The sequence below is a fragment of the Tetrahymena thermophila genome, assembly GCF_000189635.1.
Source record: "Tetrahymena thermophila SB210 genomic scaffold scf_8254665, whole genome shotgun sequence".
Lineage (NCBI taxonomy): Eukaryota > Ciliophora > Oligohymenophorea > Hymenostomatida > Tetrahymenidae > Tetrahymena > Tetrahymena thermophila.
The window spans coordinates 42384-59171 of NW_002476432.1; the positions used below are offsets into that span (position 1 = coordinate 42384).

At 21.8% G+C, this 16788-nt stretch overlaps 5 protein-coding genes across 5 annotated transcripts; 1 reads left to right on the forward strand and 4 right to left on the reverse strand. All coding sequences in view use genetic code 6, as the record gives it.

The window, feature by feature from the left end:
- Positions 1–655: 655 nt before the first annotated feature.
- On the reverse strand, positions 656–4436 carry TTHERM_00222280 (ribonuclease P/MRP protein subunit POP1; the record flags this gene model as incomplete). The annotated part of the gene is made up of 6 exons (XM_001014156.2): positions 656–873; positions 1033–1411; positions 1473–1742; positions 2259–3276; positions 3929–4191; positions 4299–4436. 6 exons carry the CDS (start codon positions 4434–4436, stop codon positions 656–658), a joined length of 2286 nt encoding a protein of 761 aa, XP_001014156.2.
- Positions 4437–5559: 1123 nt separating this feature from the next.
- Positions 5560–6000, forward strand: TTHERM_00222290 (transmembrane protein, putative; the record flags this gene model as incomplete). The annotated part of the gene is made up of 1 exon (XM_001014157.1): positions 5560–6000. One exon carries the CDS (start codon positions 5560–5562, stop codon positions 5998–6000), a length of 441 nt encoding a protein of 146 aa, XP_001014157.1.
- A 3322-nt stretch (positions 6001–9322) lies between these two features.
- TTHERM_00222300 (ribonuclease T2 family protein) lies at positions 9323–10060 on the reverse strand (the record flags this gene model as incomplete). The annotated part of the gene is made up of 1 exon (XM_001014158.1): positions 9323–10060. One exon carries the CDS (start codon positions 10058–10060, stop codon positions 9323–9325), a length of 738 nt encoding a protein of 245 aa, XP_001014158.1.
- A 1976-nt stretch (positions 10061–12036) lies between these two features.
- Positions 12037–12825, reverse strand: TTHERM_00222310 (transmembrane protein, putative; the record flags this gene model as incomplete). The annotated part of the gene is made up of 1 exon (XM_001014159.3): positions 12037–12825. One exon carries the CDS (start codon positions 12823–12825, stop codon positions 12037–12039), a length of 789 nt encoding a protein of 262 aa, XP_001014159.1.
- A 3459-nt stretch (positions 12826–16284) lies between these two features.
- Positions 16285–16769, reverse strand: TTHERM_000222319 (hypothetical protein; the record flags this gene model as incomplete). Its single annotated transcript, XM_012797255.1, has 3 exons — positions 16285–16521; positions 16594–16680; positions 16746–16769. 3 exons carry the CDS (start codon positions 16767–16769, stop codon positions 16285–16287), a joined length of 348 nt encoding a protein of 115 aa, XP_012652709.1.
- Positions 16770–16788: the final 19 nt, after the last annotated feature.

Consider the following 16788-nt stretch of genomic DNA (forward strand, 5'->3'; position numbering starts at 1 on the left):
TCTGTCTGCTATCTAAAATATTTTTTGCTTTCTATTTTGCTAATAATAAAATTTTTATATTGAAAAACAATAGTTTGTTTTCTGTATGTCTATCTATCTATTTATATATAAGTATGTATTTATATATCTTTATAAATATTAATTAATTAATTAAATATCTAATTTGCTTTCTAATCAAAATACTTCTCAATTTATGTTCTCATCATCATAGTTTATCAATTAATTAATTAATAAATTCCTCTAATGATTTACTTTATTATATTAGCAAAAGCATATTTCTAATAATTTTCCAAACTGAATATTATTTATTGAGTTTGATTATATAAATATTTAAATTCATAGTTCAATAAATAGAAAATTTACAATTATTTACTGCTTTGCTTTTATTTCTATCTAAATAAATGTTAAACCTACTAAGTAGGATAAACAATAAATTGTAAAACAATCAACATAAAATATGGAAACCAATCAAAGTAAATTCATTCCTATTTTTCATTAAATTTTTATCATTTACAATAGTTAAAATAAATGAAATTTTTGATAACTTATTACAATGAATATAAATAAATAGTGTGTATAAAATTACAATTAAAATCTATTGATTTTTTTTAATTAATTAATTAATTATTTATAATCAGCATTAAATTATTTCCTTTCAAATTAAATAAAGGTTTGCCAAATAGTACTTTCTTGAAGTAGGATTACGGATTAAGCAGAATATTTCATTTTATTTTTTATTTTTTTGCTTATCCTCTATTTCCATGTTGTTTCCTTGGCTTTTAGCTTTTAAAGCATCCAAATAATACTTTATGATTTAGCCTCTTCCCTTTCCAACTCCAGATTTAAATGAAAAATCTCCAAATGATAAAAACCCTTTTACAATAAAGATTTAATTAAAAAGATTAGAAAATCAACGAATTTCTTGAATCAAAATTCCATAAAAATAGAAAAAATTTAAAAATTTGATTAAATTTATAACTCAAAATTGGAAAGAAAGAAAAAATTTTAATAAGCAATAAAGCAAGCAAATACCGATAATTTTTCTTGTTGTGCTGATTTGAGAGGGTTCTGGAATATCAAGCGATTTAGAAGCTACTTTTACATAAGAAGGCTCATCGTGAATAGAATAAACTCTGGATTTGTCTTTTAAGAGCATATCTTAGTATTTTTTGAAATCTTCTGGCTCTGGCAAACAAATGTAAGAATTAGTATCAGGCTTTCCCCTGCCTACCATAATAACTCTAACATCTTATAGATCTTCTTGCTGAGCAATTATCTTATCTTCACTCTCAAGATATTTACTCAAAATGTAATCGAAATTAGGTTTAAAAGGGAAAGGTGAGTTTATCTTCATATAATTTACTCTTTTACCTTTAGGTTTCAGGAAATGTTTAGTTACTTTTGCTTCAAGCTGTTTGTTTACAAATCAAATTATTAAACATACTTTCTAAACCAAAATTAATATTTTTTACCAATTCTTTGTTTAAAGTGCTGTATGCCTAAGTTAAAGGGTAATCATTAGGAAATACTTTCTGACCACTTTCTTCAATAATATTATTATATTCACTTAGGCCAATAGCTTTGCAAGCTATAAATGACAGTAATCTCCAAACCAAGATACCTCTTCCTTAATTAACCACCAAAGTAACTCCTTGTCCAAAGGCCTTGTGTTGCTTTGAATTGTTAAATATTATCATTAAATGAATTTCACTTTCAACCAAATCCTTTGCAAACTTAATTTCCTATTTCATATTATAAACATTTTTTATTTTATTTTTAAATTTTAGTATTAAAATTTAATTATTTTCTTTAATTTTCAAAAGAAACGAATTTGAATTTATAAAAACATTTATTAATTTAATCAATATTTTTTGATTTACATTAAAATCAGGATTCTTAAAATAAATATTTCTTGGATTTTAAAATGAAATTTAAGTTTCAAAAATTTAATAAAAAATAAACTTTTTTCATTATAAATTAGTTTAATTTTAAATATTGATTTCATTTTAGATTTAATTTTTTAAGAATTTGAATTATTTTTTTTATTTTTTTTAGAATTTGATTAAATTAATTCAATAATTTTTATTTAATTTTTCATGAAAATTAAAATAAAAAAGCAAAATTTGTTTGTGTGATATTTTTTTAATTTGATTTTATTAAACAGTTTTGAGAAATTAAATTAAAAATATTTTATGTTTATTAAATATTTAGTGAATTTAATATCTTTAAATCATTTGTAAATAAAACAAATTTGTTACTTCGAGTTGGATAGAATTATTACTTTGTGCTTCTACCTCTTCTGTTTAGATCTTAGATTCTTCCTAAATTTACTCAGTTTAATTTAATTGTTGTTGCTGTTATTACTATTTTTAATCTTCGTATTTCTTTTTTTCTTCAATCTTAACTTGACTTAAAGCATTGGTCTTTTGTTTTTTTGAAATTTTATTCTTCTTTTTATGAGTGTATCTATTTCTTGTTACAGTTTTGAATCTTACAGCATAATCGCTTTATTTGATTTCTTTTATGTTTTCTAGCAAGCTGATGTTTTCTTGCTTAACTTATTTGCTATAAGTTATCAAATCAACTAGACTTTAATTAAGTTAATCTTAGTTCAAAGGATTTTCTTCAACACACACTTAGGAAAAATCAAAAGGAGGTTTAATCAATTTTTTGCTGACATTTGCTTAGAATTTCAACTAAATAATATGATTTTTAGGATAGTTAGCTGCATCATTTACATTTTTAAAATGACGAACGAGTGGATGAATATTATTTATTTATTCTTCAGACAATCCTAAATTAGCTAAGAGATAGTGTACTTTGTACAAGCAGAGTGGACCAGACAGATCAAAGATATTATAATTGTCTTTAACATGTTAAAAATCTAGCAAACCTCCTTTCTGCTCATCAGTTTGATTTTCAAACTTCTTAGCATAAAGAGTTAAAATTTAGATCCACTCAGAGACACAGCCAGGATGTATAAACACTACCAATTCTTATTCTGTTTTCCAAATAAATTTTGCAGGACCAATAAGTGTATTTAATTCGTTTTTATAAACATCTAAATTATCACTGATTTTGAAATTCTTCTTCTAATTTTAAATTAAAATTTTATAGTCCTTTTATTATAAATGACTAGCCATAAACTCTAATATTTTTGATCCCTAAATAAAAATAAATTCATAGTAGCTTCTATCATAAACTGTGCAATCATGATTAGCAAATCTAAAGCAAGCTCTATCACCTTTCTCATTTGGAGTCCTAGCTATTTTATATCTTAAAAAATAAACACATTAAAATTTAAACTTAATTCATCTAAAATTTTTATTAAAAAATATAATTAAATCATAAATAAATAAATCAATCGTTTCCATTTCACATTTCAGAATATTTTCTATTTATTTTGTCTAAATAAAAATCTTTATTTTAATAAATTCTTTAGTTTTTGCTTTTTATAAAAATGAAATACTTTTTAATTTTGTATTAAATTTCTTAAGATTTTTGCTATTAGAAAGTAAATAAATTATTATTTGTTTAGAAGGAAATCGATTATTTAGCTAGAATTCATAATTTATTTTTACTCCTTTATTTTAACTAATTAAAACAATGAAATTAGTTTTATTTTCAATTAAAAATGATTGATTTTTTATTCTATTTAATATTTTAATAATAATTTATTTTTGCTTCTTAAGATAATTTAACACATTTACTTGCTTGTTTATTTATTTATGGTTTATTTTGCATTTCTTTAAATCATGAAGAATTTTTTATTTAAAAAAAATATTTGTTTTTTGTTTATTAAAATTAAATTTAGTCATTTTTCATTTTAAAATATTTTTGTTTTTTAAGTGCAAAATTAAGCTATTGAATTAATTTATTTTTAGGCTTTTGTTAATTTTTATGATCTAAAATATGAGAAAATACTTACTGGAAATATTTGATCATTCTCATTCTTTTTGCATGCCATAAATGGGTTTCCATCCATTTATCGCTTCTTGATCTTCTGATATATGAGTTCATTAGTAATTTAGGTTTTCTCAAGTGCTTGCGACATTTGATTGGGTCTTAAGTCTTTTCAATAACATCTAATTCTTATACATTCATTCTATTTCTGATTCTGCTTGGAATTCTGTATCTATTATGAGACATAGCTCTTCTTCTTAAATGCTTTTTGACCATCTAATAAGCTAGCTATTTATTTAATAAATCAAACAAATTAACTTGCAATAACAAGATATTTAACTGCAATTATCTAATTCTACTTTTTTAAAAATCATATTTTTCAATCAATATATTACTTTATTTGATCCATTCTTTTTTGAGTTTAATTGCTGAGTAAAGTAGCCAATCTCTGAACTTCTAGCTTCTAAGAATTGGCTCACATTTATATGACGATCTTCAATTACAATATCACTATTTGCTTAATTATCTTGCATATTTATTTATATTTCTAATATATTTTTGAAACTAAAACTAAATAACTTGCTATTTATTATTTTTATTTATCTAAATAAACCAATCTACCTACCTACCTACTTTCAATATTTTATAAAAGCTATCAATATACAAAGATTTTGTTTGAGATATACACTAAAAGCAATAATTAATTAATTAATTAATTAATTTGTCTATGAACTTGCATAACATACATTATTTTCTAAATACTTAGCAGGTGAGAATACGCATAAAGAAAGAGACTTCTACTTTGACCAATTATAAAATTTATAATTTTTAAATCAAATTTTATGAATACACACTAAAATCCAAATTTCAATAAAAATATGATAAATTCTTCTAAATAATGCAGAATGGGAATAAATGGCAAATACAATTTTTAAATCAATTATTTTTTTTAATAATTGATGAAGAGGAAAAAATATCATATTCTGTTTATCTATCCCTACTTAAAATGATCAAAAATTTGTTAAGTAAGAAATAATTAAATATAAGTAATTTATAAAGATCATTCAACAATTTTAAAAGATAAAAACCATAAGCTAATTAATTAATTAATTAATAATAGCTATTTACTTGCATTAACTTTATAATTAAAATTTATTTTAATTGTTTATGTATATAAAATAAAGCAAATTAAAAAATCATTTATTTACTGTATCTAATAAATTAATGGCTTTCTATAAAACTAAATTATTGATTGAACTTTCTCTCATTAATTTTAAAGCAAATATATCTTTAGTACAAATACTTAAGTATGCTGACTGACTTTATCTGAGTTTTCAATTTATTACATTTATTATATTGCTTCATTTGTATTAAAATTGAAAGAAGATTTAAATTTTTTAGGGATAAGATTAGAATTTCGGACAGTTTAATACTGCTATAAAGAGTATTCTGGATATATTCATTACAGGATTTTGATAAGTTTTTAAGCCTCTAGAATATATCTTTTCCAATGACATCAATCAATCACTAATTCTTCCAATTATTTATTTATTTAGTTAAATTTTAGGAATTAAATTGATTTTGATAATAAATTAAAACTAATTATAGTTAAGAATAATCAAGAAAAGTAAGAGAGAAGATTTTAAGTGTAAAAATATGAGTGCTAGCAGCGATTAAAGTACATTTTTAGATAAGGTTAATGAGAAGCTAATAGAATGGCAATTAGGCTTTGAAGAGCCCATATTTAGGTTAATAAATTCAAGAAGAATTTAGTAAGGAGGTATATAAAATCTCCCAATTCAAGAATAGGAATACTTCACTTTTGAAACAAATACTTTCAAGATGGAAATGTTTGCAGCTGCATTTGCAATTCCAATTAACTTTTTTACTATCATGTACAATAGGGAAGAAAATAAATAGGTTTTAAAGAATATGAATAAAGTTAGATTTTATCACTATGGTGCTTTAGCTACTTTAATTCCTTGCGTTTGTGCATTCGGATATTCTATTTACAGAAGATATTGCATAGATACTCCTCATGAAAAGGCATTAACATCAAAATACTATTCAGAATTAAAAAACTTTGAAAATAACTGAGTTTGTTACATGCAAATTGAGCTAATTTATTATAAATGTTTTCTCTTTCTGCCTGCATTCATTCATTTATCCATCATTAATTTATTATCAATAATTTCTATTAAGCCAATTTATTTTCTTTCAATTTATAAATTCAAGTTTATTAGAATGAATTCCCTCCACTTTAATTTATTTCAAGACATATTCCATTTAGATGATTGATAAAAGCTATTTATTGAATCATAGTTTATAAAAAATTAAAATTTATTTATAAATAAGATCATATAAAAAGATAAATTTTATATTTGAAAAATAATTTTATCAATAAAAATGAAATAACAATTAAAATACTTTAAATAATATGCATGTATGTTAATTATTAAAAATAATGAATCAAAAAAATATTTCTTATTTAATTTATGAAACAGGCTTTAACTAAGTTAAAATTATAGTCAAATATACGTTATTATAGTTCTATGAATTATAAATAATATTAAGATATTGATTTTTTTATATATAAAAATAATAAACAAAAAACTAACACTCAACAATAGCCAGAATAAATCAAATAAAATTATGTATAAAATTCAAACATATTTACAACAAATTTAAAGTTGAAAATTTTAAAAAACATATTAAATAAATGGTTTAATAAATAAACATATGATTTAGAAAACCGAATATTTTCTTATAATATTTTAGTTAATAATTTTTCTTACTGCATTTATCAGTAAAGTTACTGATTTATTCTATTAAATAATATTTTGTTTTTTATTAAATAGAATACGATATATCTAATTTTTTATATAATAATAACTAAACTCTTCAAAATAAATTGGATAAATTGCTATCAAATAAAATTAAAAAAATAATTTTAGTTTTTTAATTAAAATAATAAAAAAAGATGAATTTTTAAATATAAAATTTTTATTTAATTATCAAACAAAAAAACAATTAAAATAAAATTTTATTTCAATTATAAATTTTATTCCAAATTTTTTAAAAGAATTAAATTAGATTTGTAAAAATTAAAAAAAATATTATTGAAAATAGTTTAAATTATTTATTAATTTTTAAATTGATTTTTTCATATAAATGAAATTTAATCAGCCTATTTATCTAAATAAGAAATTAATTACTAGTAAATTAATTTTTGAATAAGAAATAAATTTGACATAAAGTATGAAATTAATTAAATAAGGCATTATCTATGTATTTATATAATTTATTTCATTAAATGAATTTTCAATGATATTAGAAAATGAATAATTAAGAGATCAGTAATTAATTATAGATTATTATGTGGCAAGTTTCAATAGGAAAAAAAAATAAATATTTTTTATTTATTTATTTATGAGCTTATGCAATGGATAGAACAAATTTGATAGTATTAAAAATAGTAATGACCAAAGTTAAATATGAAAGAAGATTATAATTAAAAATGCGTATAATAACACTTATCTAAATTTAATGCCTACGCAATTTTGTTTAAAAAATTTAAATTTATAATTAATTATCAAAGACTTTCCTTTTACTAAATTAAAGGGGGTCCTGTTAAGTCAGTTTAACTTAACACTGATTGAATTATGGAAGAAAATTTAAATTTTACCTAAAGCCAAACTGTGAATTAGAATTTAAAATAAAAAACTCATCAATCAGTCAGATTAAGTCAAAAATTAAAAAGTAAATCTTTTTTAACTAGGGAATCGATTAAATGTCAGCGTGATATTTTGAAATTGAGGCTTAACTCTTTAAAATCAAGTTACTTTTGATTTAAATCTAATGAAATCTACTTTTAAGCTTATTTCTCAAAAGCTGGAAAAACAAAATTAAAAGAATCAAATCGTTTACAAAGAGAATATGAAATTTATAAGATAATTTCCAAAAATACGCTCACAGAAGTTAAAAAGCATATTCAAATTTTTATACAAGATAAATTTTAATTTTAGATAAGCAGATTCATGAAGAAAGATAGATAAAAATGATTTGGGTCTACTAAGAAAAAAATTAATTTGAGCTACTTAATTGTTTATAAAAACACAATTTTTATTTAGACTTCTCTTGAAAAATTAATTAATAATATTTCTATCTATGTTCATGTAAAATTACCTGTGAAAATGGTAGATAATTTTTTGATTTTTATAATATTTTTCTACTCAAATTAACTCAATTATTTTTTTGTCAATTAAAAAAAACGGTTTTAAAATTTATGAAATATTTTTAAATTTTGAGGTATTTTAAGTTATTCATTTTTTCGATACGAATGCTTTTAAAAAGATTAAATTAATATTTTAAGTAGAATAATTTTTTGTCAAAGTATCAAATAGATTAAATAACATATGATAGATTCCTAGCATGATAGATAGCTAGCTAACTAATTTATCAATTGATTTTTATAAAATTCATTTTCAAGCAAGAGACTAAGTAAGAATAAAGAATAATAATTAATATTTAGCAAACTAGCAAAGTTTTAAATATTTATCTACCTTACTAATTACAAAGGAAACAATAGAAAATGATAAAAATAAAAATAGAATATCATCTATTTTGCATGTTTAATATCCAATAAATAGAATTATCCCCTGTAATTTAGTCTTACTATGTTATTTTTGAAGTATCATATAATGCAATTTATATTTATATATATTGACTCAAAAAAGTGTTAGTTAAAAAATAAAGACCAGTGATGAATGATATAGATTATTTTAGCTAGTTCAATTAAGTAGAAAAATAGATAGACTAGACTAAAATTAATTTCAATAAGAGTCTATTTACCTACCTATCTATCTATCTATACTTTTGCTTTCTTTATTTACTTAATTAATTTAATTAATAGGTCATCACTGATTTTTTTGGTAAACTGCAATTACTTTTTAATATGCAAAATATGTCTTCACTTTTCATATCTCATTTTATTTTTCCTTTAGCATTATATTTTCTCTATAAAGACTTATCAAGTAATGTAATTCTATAGTTACTTAATTTTTCTGTTAGCAAAATGTATGTAAATTTTGTAAAAATGAGTAGGAGTTAAATTGGTATAGATAAGAAAAGATAATTGATCATACAATATATAGAGAGAGAATAAGAAAGTACAGAGAAGGGAGGTTTGATTGAATTGCATTTATAATGCCTTGATTATATTATAGGTAGTATTGAAACATTGGATGAATATTATAATTTACATTTAATAATATTATTAATAAATATTTTATTTAAATTTTAGATTTGGTTGAGTTTATTTATTATACTATAAAGTTAGTTGTTGTTGTTGTTGTTATTTTTTATATCTACAAATCTTTATATTTAAATACTAAGTCATTTGTTGAAAATAATTTCAAACTCAGACAGTGGGAAGGTAGATGGGTTGGGAAGTAGAGCAGGAAGATTGCTTGGTGCAGGGTTAAGAAATGACACCAGTTAAAGCCTTGTTGAAGTACATGTCGACTGCAAAGAGCATTTGTTAGCCATTGACCTTCTTGCATTGTAAGAAAACAGGACCTCCGAAACCAGATTCTAAAGCACTTTAGACTTATTAGACAGTGTAAGATTTGCTGTCAGAGGGAACGATGTTCTTAGCAGCTAAAGCAGAGATGGGATTGTATTTCTTGTGTAAGTCAGTAGCAACGGTGAAGTATTAGTTTTAGTCATTACCGTAGCAAGTACCGTGCTTGGTCCATTCGTGGTCCAAGAAAGTTTAGGTGCTTGAGTAGAGACCAACCCAGTAAGTATCCATGTAGTTCTTGGTGGGTTGACTGATGTTAGAGAAGGAGAAGTGAGTGTTACCACAATCTTAAGGATAGCTGCATTGATTGCTTTCCAAACCAGAGGGCCAGAGACCGTGGAGGTTGAAGTTCTTGGAGTCGAAGTTACCCATGTAAGAAGGAGTGCACTTGTTGACCTTGCAAACAGTACCAGGCCATTCTCTTTCAAAGGCAAAGTAAGTGTAAGATCCTTAGACACCTGCAGAGACCTTATTATTCTTTTAGAGGTTGTTTGAATTAGAGTTCAATTAGAAAGCGAAGAGAGTGCCAGTAGCAACTAAGGTGGCAATTAAAGCGATAATAATAGTTTTGCTCATTATAATTGTAGAAGCTATAGTTTGTGTTTTTATTAAGATTTATTTTATTTATTTGTTTGCTTTTTTAATTTTTATCAAATTTTCAATTATCCAATATTTAAATAATTCCAATAACCCCCACCTCGGTCCCCTTTTTTTTTTTTAATCAGTCGATTAATTAATATTTGATTGATTGTATATATGTATGTATATTAGCAAATCCTATTTCTGGAAAATAAATAAACAAATAATTAATTAAAAAGGGGGCCCAATAAATAAAACAAATTAAGTAATAAATTATTAAAAAAAACTGACTATGAATTCTGATTGAAAATTTTACTATGAACATTCTTCCTTGTATAAGCCTGTGTTTGACTTACACCTTTCATTCATTCATTTATTAATTAAATTAATAATTTCAAAACTGAAAATAAACAAAAAAGACAAATTCATTCATTCACTCAAAAAAACAAACTAATAAAATTAAAAGTTAGTTTCAATCATTTCGGAATAAATTTATAAAAGATAGATGTAAATTATATATTAAACATCGTCAGCGACGGCTGCTTAGATTTCATTAAATTCAGCCAAATTTTAATCATGCAGCCATTCATTCATTTATAAATAGATAAATTAATAAACAAGCTAACACGCTTTTATGTTTTATTCATAAATTAAGTATATGAAAGGTGGGGGTACTTGCTTATTCATGGTGAATAAAGTTATGTGAGTGGGACCATGATATTAAATGTAATGTAGTTGAATCATTTTAAATAAATAAATAAATTTTAACTACTTATTACTTGTACTATATTTTTAGCACTTTACAAAGGTAGCTAAAATATTCATTCATTTATAACAAAAAATTTGTGCTTGCTTTAATATCTAAAATACCAGCAATAAACAAACAAATAGATAAAGATAGAAGCCAATTTAGGTGCAAAAACAAAAAATGAATATAAAAATAGTCTTTCTTATAAAATATCCTTTTCTTAAGACAGCTAAATTTAAAATTTTATTTGATCAATGATTCTTTTAACTTATATCTTAATTTCTCTCTAATAAGTTATTCACCCCTAATCAGCAAATTAGTTTGAAGTTTACATATTTTGTTAGCTTTGTAATTTCTTATTTCGTCTTAAATTTAATGTATAATAATGCAAATTTATCAAAATAATAAGGAAGACGATAAGAAATTAAATGAGTGAAAAATGTCTTATCAAAAATTGTATTTTCTCCTAATCTTGTTATTTTCACTGTGTTTAATTATGAAAGATACTTAAAGATAAATAAATATCTTTATTTTAAACAAAATCTTATTTTTAACTTACTTTTTTATTGGTTCTTTCAGGAGAATTTTAACTCTTCTAGTTAATATCTTTATGTAATTTACAAGGATTAATTCTAAATAAATAAATAATCAAAATCGACTCTATGAATTCAGGTTTAAAATATAATTTTTATATCCTACTTATCTTTTCTTTAAAACATAAAACAATTACTCTAAATCCTTATAAAATATTTCTTAAAAACAACAGTTTGAAAAAATTGAATCTTTTTAGCAGGTCTCTTGTATATTTGCAGCAGGTTTTCCTTTAGCTAATTTTTCTAAACTTTTTTTTTGTTAATTTTTTGAGCTATTTTAAATCCTTATAGAAACCTTTAAATTGAAATTTGAAAAACTCTTAAATCTATTTCGGAGGGTAAAACCAATTGTTTGTTATTTTCTTTTTTACAAAATTTAACAGGGTTTAATGAGAGTAGAATTTTATTTAAATTTAAAAAGTAGAAAGGAAATAAATTGGCGCAAAGTTATAAAAAAAAATATTAATAAATAAAGCAGTAAATATTGATAGCTATATTTCAATACAATAAGTGATTGTGCAATTTATAATAACAAAAATACACATGTATTATTTATTTACTTTCTTTCATTCTATTTTAACTTGATTTGTTTTATTATTATTATTTTTTTTTTGATTTGTTTTTATTTTTCTTCAAAATGATATGAATTCGAAATTTCCACCACATTCATTTCTTTGTTCGTACAGTTTCATTTATGGCATAATCTAACTAGCAAATTCATTGTACAAAGTAGTGTTGAAATTGGGATTTCCTTATTGATCTCCTGTCCATATCAAAGGGTAGTAATAAATTGGATAATCCTTATCTTCTGAGTTGCAAGACTGAGCACCTCCAAATAGATGAGTCCATTCATAAAAATTTGTTTGAACTCCAAAATCTTGCAAATAAGTCAACTGCAACATGTTTTTTACATCGCTAAAGAAATTGCAATTAAATTCATAATTATGGCCTCTCCATTGCATGCAGCTTTTCAAAGGAGAATCAAATTTGATTATAATATTCTTTCTTAAATTCATGTCGAATTTCATTCTATTCGAATCATTTAATGTTTGATTGGTGTAAATTGGAATGTTATAAAAGAAATTTTGCATGATCTTATTAAGATAAAGAGTTGTATTTTACATCGTAGGGCAAATAGATATAGATAAATCTATCACTTTGTAGCCAGCAGCAACAGCATTGTAATAATTTTCAAAGAAGAAAGGATTAGGAGCATTATTTTCGAATGCTGAAATTACAATGTAATCCTTGTATCCTTTTCCTCTAAGACAGCTAAGCTGAGATTAAGAAGTCCTCGAAGACACAGCAACTCCTCTGTTAGGAAACACTCTGCTATGAGCTTCTGAAGCTGCTCCTTAATCTACGATTAAAAAGAACAAAAATACAACAACAGCGAAAAACCTTGTTATTACTTTAATCATCTCAACTAAAAAATTTTATTTTGTAAAAAGAGTAGATTTTGAATATTTGCTTATAATCGAAAGAAAGAAAGGATGTATGCATGCATACCCACCAATTAAAAAATAATATATATAAACTATTCTATATAAATATTAAAATCAGTATCCAACAAATTTCCTACTACAAAAAGGAATTATTGATTGAAGGAATTACTTTGAAAAAATTGAATCAAATTGAGTTATTAATTGTTAAATAAATATCTCATTCATTTCAAATGATATGTCACTTATGTCTAAAAACTTTGATAAAAAATTACAACTATTTTTCTTTTATTTAATTATTTGTATTTGCTAATAAAATAGGATTTTCTTATCTCAAAAAAATTCTTGATTGATTGATTTATTTATTGTTATTTGTCTTTTCTCATTTCAAAATTGGTTTTACTCAGAATATATTTTAATAAATATGAATAAAAAATAATATATAAATTCAAAATATAAAAAATCTAATTTTATGAATATTCTAATTTATTTTCTGAGATGATTGAACGATAAATCTATTTTGATTAATTATAAAAATCTTTTAAAAATATTGATTGAAATAAGCTTAAAATTGAATTGTAAATTTTAAAAGAAATATGTTACTTTCAAATGATTAGAAACAAAATATTATTTTTTATGAACAGATAGAAGAACGAACGAATCTGAAAGCAAAAATAATTAGCTACAATTCAAAAAAGTATTGATTGATGGCTATATATCATTAAATTCATAATTAATGAACTTATTTTTTTAATTTAAAAAGTGATTTTGAATTTTCGAAACAATCAAAATACTCATTACACACACATCTTCGTCGATTTCTCAAACTAAACCTTACACATCTTATTAATTATCTTTAATATTTTAAAATAACAAATAAAAATTAAAATTAATTCTAGATTATTTATGGAATTTTATTGCCAAAATATTTACTCAGTTAATAAAATAAATATTTTTAAATCGGATTTTAATAGCTTGAAAGAATTTGATTTATTGAGAATGTATTTATTTATTTATCAATACTTTTAAAAACATCTAAATAAAATTTTTTGTAGACAATAATTTTAAAATCATTCTATATATATTAATATCGTATTTATGGGTTTTAGAAAATCTGTAAGCTAATTCAAAAATTGATTTTTAAATTACATTAGAGAAGTTAGAGTTAGTTAGATAGACTGTAATTAGATTTTAGAGTTTTTTAAATAAGAAAATAGATTGTTTGTAAAGATTGAAAGATAGGAATGAAAATAATTTGTTTAAATAGCTTAAAATTTTATTAAAAACTATGCATCCATTCAAATAAACATAAGTAACAATTTATTTTTTTTATTATTTTTAAATTAAAAAAAAAATTAATACATTTTATTTTTGATAACTTTTTGTTATGTTTAAAAATATTTATTTGTTAGTTTTTGACAATATGATTGATTTAAAGAATTCCTGAAAATGTTTGTCAAATATATATTCTTTTATTATTTAAATTAAATTTGCTTATCTAAAAATTATTTATTTTATCATAAAGAAAATATATTACTTCAACCACTTGTAATAAGCTAATAAAAAAAATAATTTAATTTTTTCAAATAATTTCTTTTATAAATTAAAATAAATAAATAAATTACAATTAGCAAATTAACTAATAATATGAAACAATAAAATTTAAAGATTTTTTATTAAGAATTTATATTTAAATTATTACTGGTTAATTGATTAATATTCAAAAAGAAAATAATTATTTATAAATTAATATCATCAATTTATTTAAATATATACATACTTACGTTTGATTATTTTAGCTGATTTAATTATAAAAATAATAATTTGATTTAATCACTTTTATAAATTTTAGTTAAAGTGTAAAATTAATTAACTAAATCAATAAATCTTTTATAATTTAAAAAGTATTAAAATAATCCTAAAATAAATACATTCTCTTTCATGTTAAATAAAATAAATATTTTGAGTATTGTTTGGAATTTTAAGTAGGTATTATGTAAGTATTTATGTATAGTAAATGATCAAATATTGAGAAAATTAATCAACTAAAAAATAAATATGCAATCCTTCACAAAAATATAAATCTAAGAGTCTTAAATAAATTTAATGTTTTTTAAGGTTAGGAACTTTATTAATTTTTAGCAATTTTTTTTTAATTACACTAACTGTTATCATTTTCTGTAAGGAGATAGATATTAAGCTTTTTTATAAAATATGCCTATTTACTCAAGTATTTTTATTCTTAGTACTCTTAAAATTTTATCATTTAGCATTCTCATAAATAAAATAAACAATCAAAATTTTTATTAGCTTTTGTTTTTGCTTTTTAAATAAATAAATTGTTTCTTTTTGTTGCATTAAAATAAATTTAATAATTATAAATTTTATTTAAATTATTTATTAATTATTATTAACTATGAAAATTTGAAAATAAAATATTTATAAAAATAGGCTATATAGTATAAGATATTATTTATCTATTCATTTTTTAGAATGTGAGAGAGAAGAATATCTTTTAACTTACAAATAATGTATCTTACACAATTTGTAATGTTACAATAATTTTACTGTAAAGTATTTAGTGTATTCACTAATTTTTTAAAGTAAAAAGAAGTATTTTAGAATGAATTTAAATAATTAATATTTTTTCTAAACAAATAAAAAAACAAACAAAAATATACCAATAAGTAAAGGTATTTTTATTAAAGTATTACTAACTCAATAGGTTCTAGTATAATTTTATACTAACAATTCATCATATTTCTTTCTACTTACATTTGCTTATTTTCATCTTTAAAATGATTCCTTTACTTTTATATATATTTATATCTCAAAATATATTTAAAGGTTTATCAAATTTTATTTTATTTTAAGTTAATTTTTTAATTTAATTCTAATTCTAAAATTTAATTTTAGCAAATTAATTTGAATACGAAAGATCATGCAAATTTTATTTTAACATTTTTAGATGTGTTGGCAATTTAAATAAAGTTTATTTTATGCAAAATAATATTTTATTTTGCCAAATACTTTTTAATCTACTTGTTTTTTAAAAGTATATAAATTGTTTTTTTACAAGGAATTAATGCAAGATTATTAATCTTTACTATGAAAACATAATAAATCAAAATTTTTAACACATTTCAATTGGGATTTTTAAAAATTGATATTTGTTGCGAAAAATTCGAATTAAAGTTGTTTGTTAAGCAAGCTATTTATTTTTTGAGTGATTAGCTTGTGTGATGAAAATATTATGAAAAAAGAAAGATTAGCTGCAAGAAAAATAAATTGATAGAAATATTTATTAATATATTGCGTAGAAAATTGTTAGAAAGATACGCGTTTGCTACGAAATATAAATTATATACATATAGTAAGTAATACAAATTTCTTAAAAGTAATTAAATTCGTTTTTCTAGATTTTTATCAATCACTAACTCATTCTTGTTGGATTGCAGAGTCATCTTACTTGGAGAAATCTTCCATTTTATTAATTTGATCGTTTGCAGATGATCCGCCTTCCTTTAATTATTCTTCTTGTTCAAAACTTTAAACATCAAACCCGTTGCGAGACAAAATATCATTTATTTTATTTTTTAAGAATGCCTTTTCATTGTTTAAAATACGAATTTCCTCATTTGACTTTTCGAATTCATTTAAAACTTTTTGATGTTCCTTTTTATTTGTTTGTTTAATTTTAAAATATTAATACTCGTAAATCTAAAACATTCTTTAAAATTATTTTACTTGAAGTAGAAGAGCGTATTTCTTTTTCAATTTTCTGTATCTCTCTTCGTAATCGTTGGGAAGATTGCTAACTGCTGCTCCTGAAGTCTTTAATAAGAGTTAAAAATAAAGACTGTTTAACATAAATGCTATACTAAGAAATTGAAATTTACGCTTTGTTGTGCGTTTTAATCCATTTTTGTTCTTTTAATACCT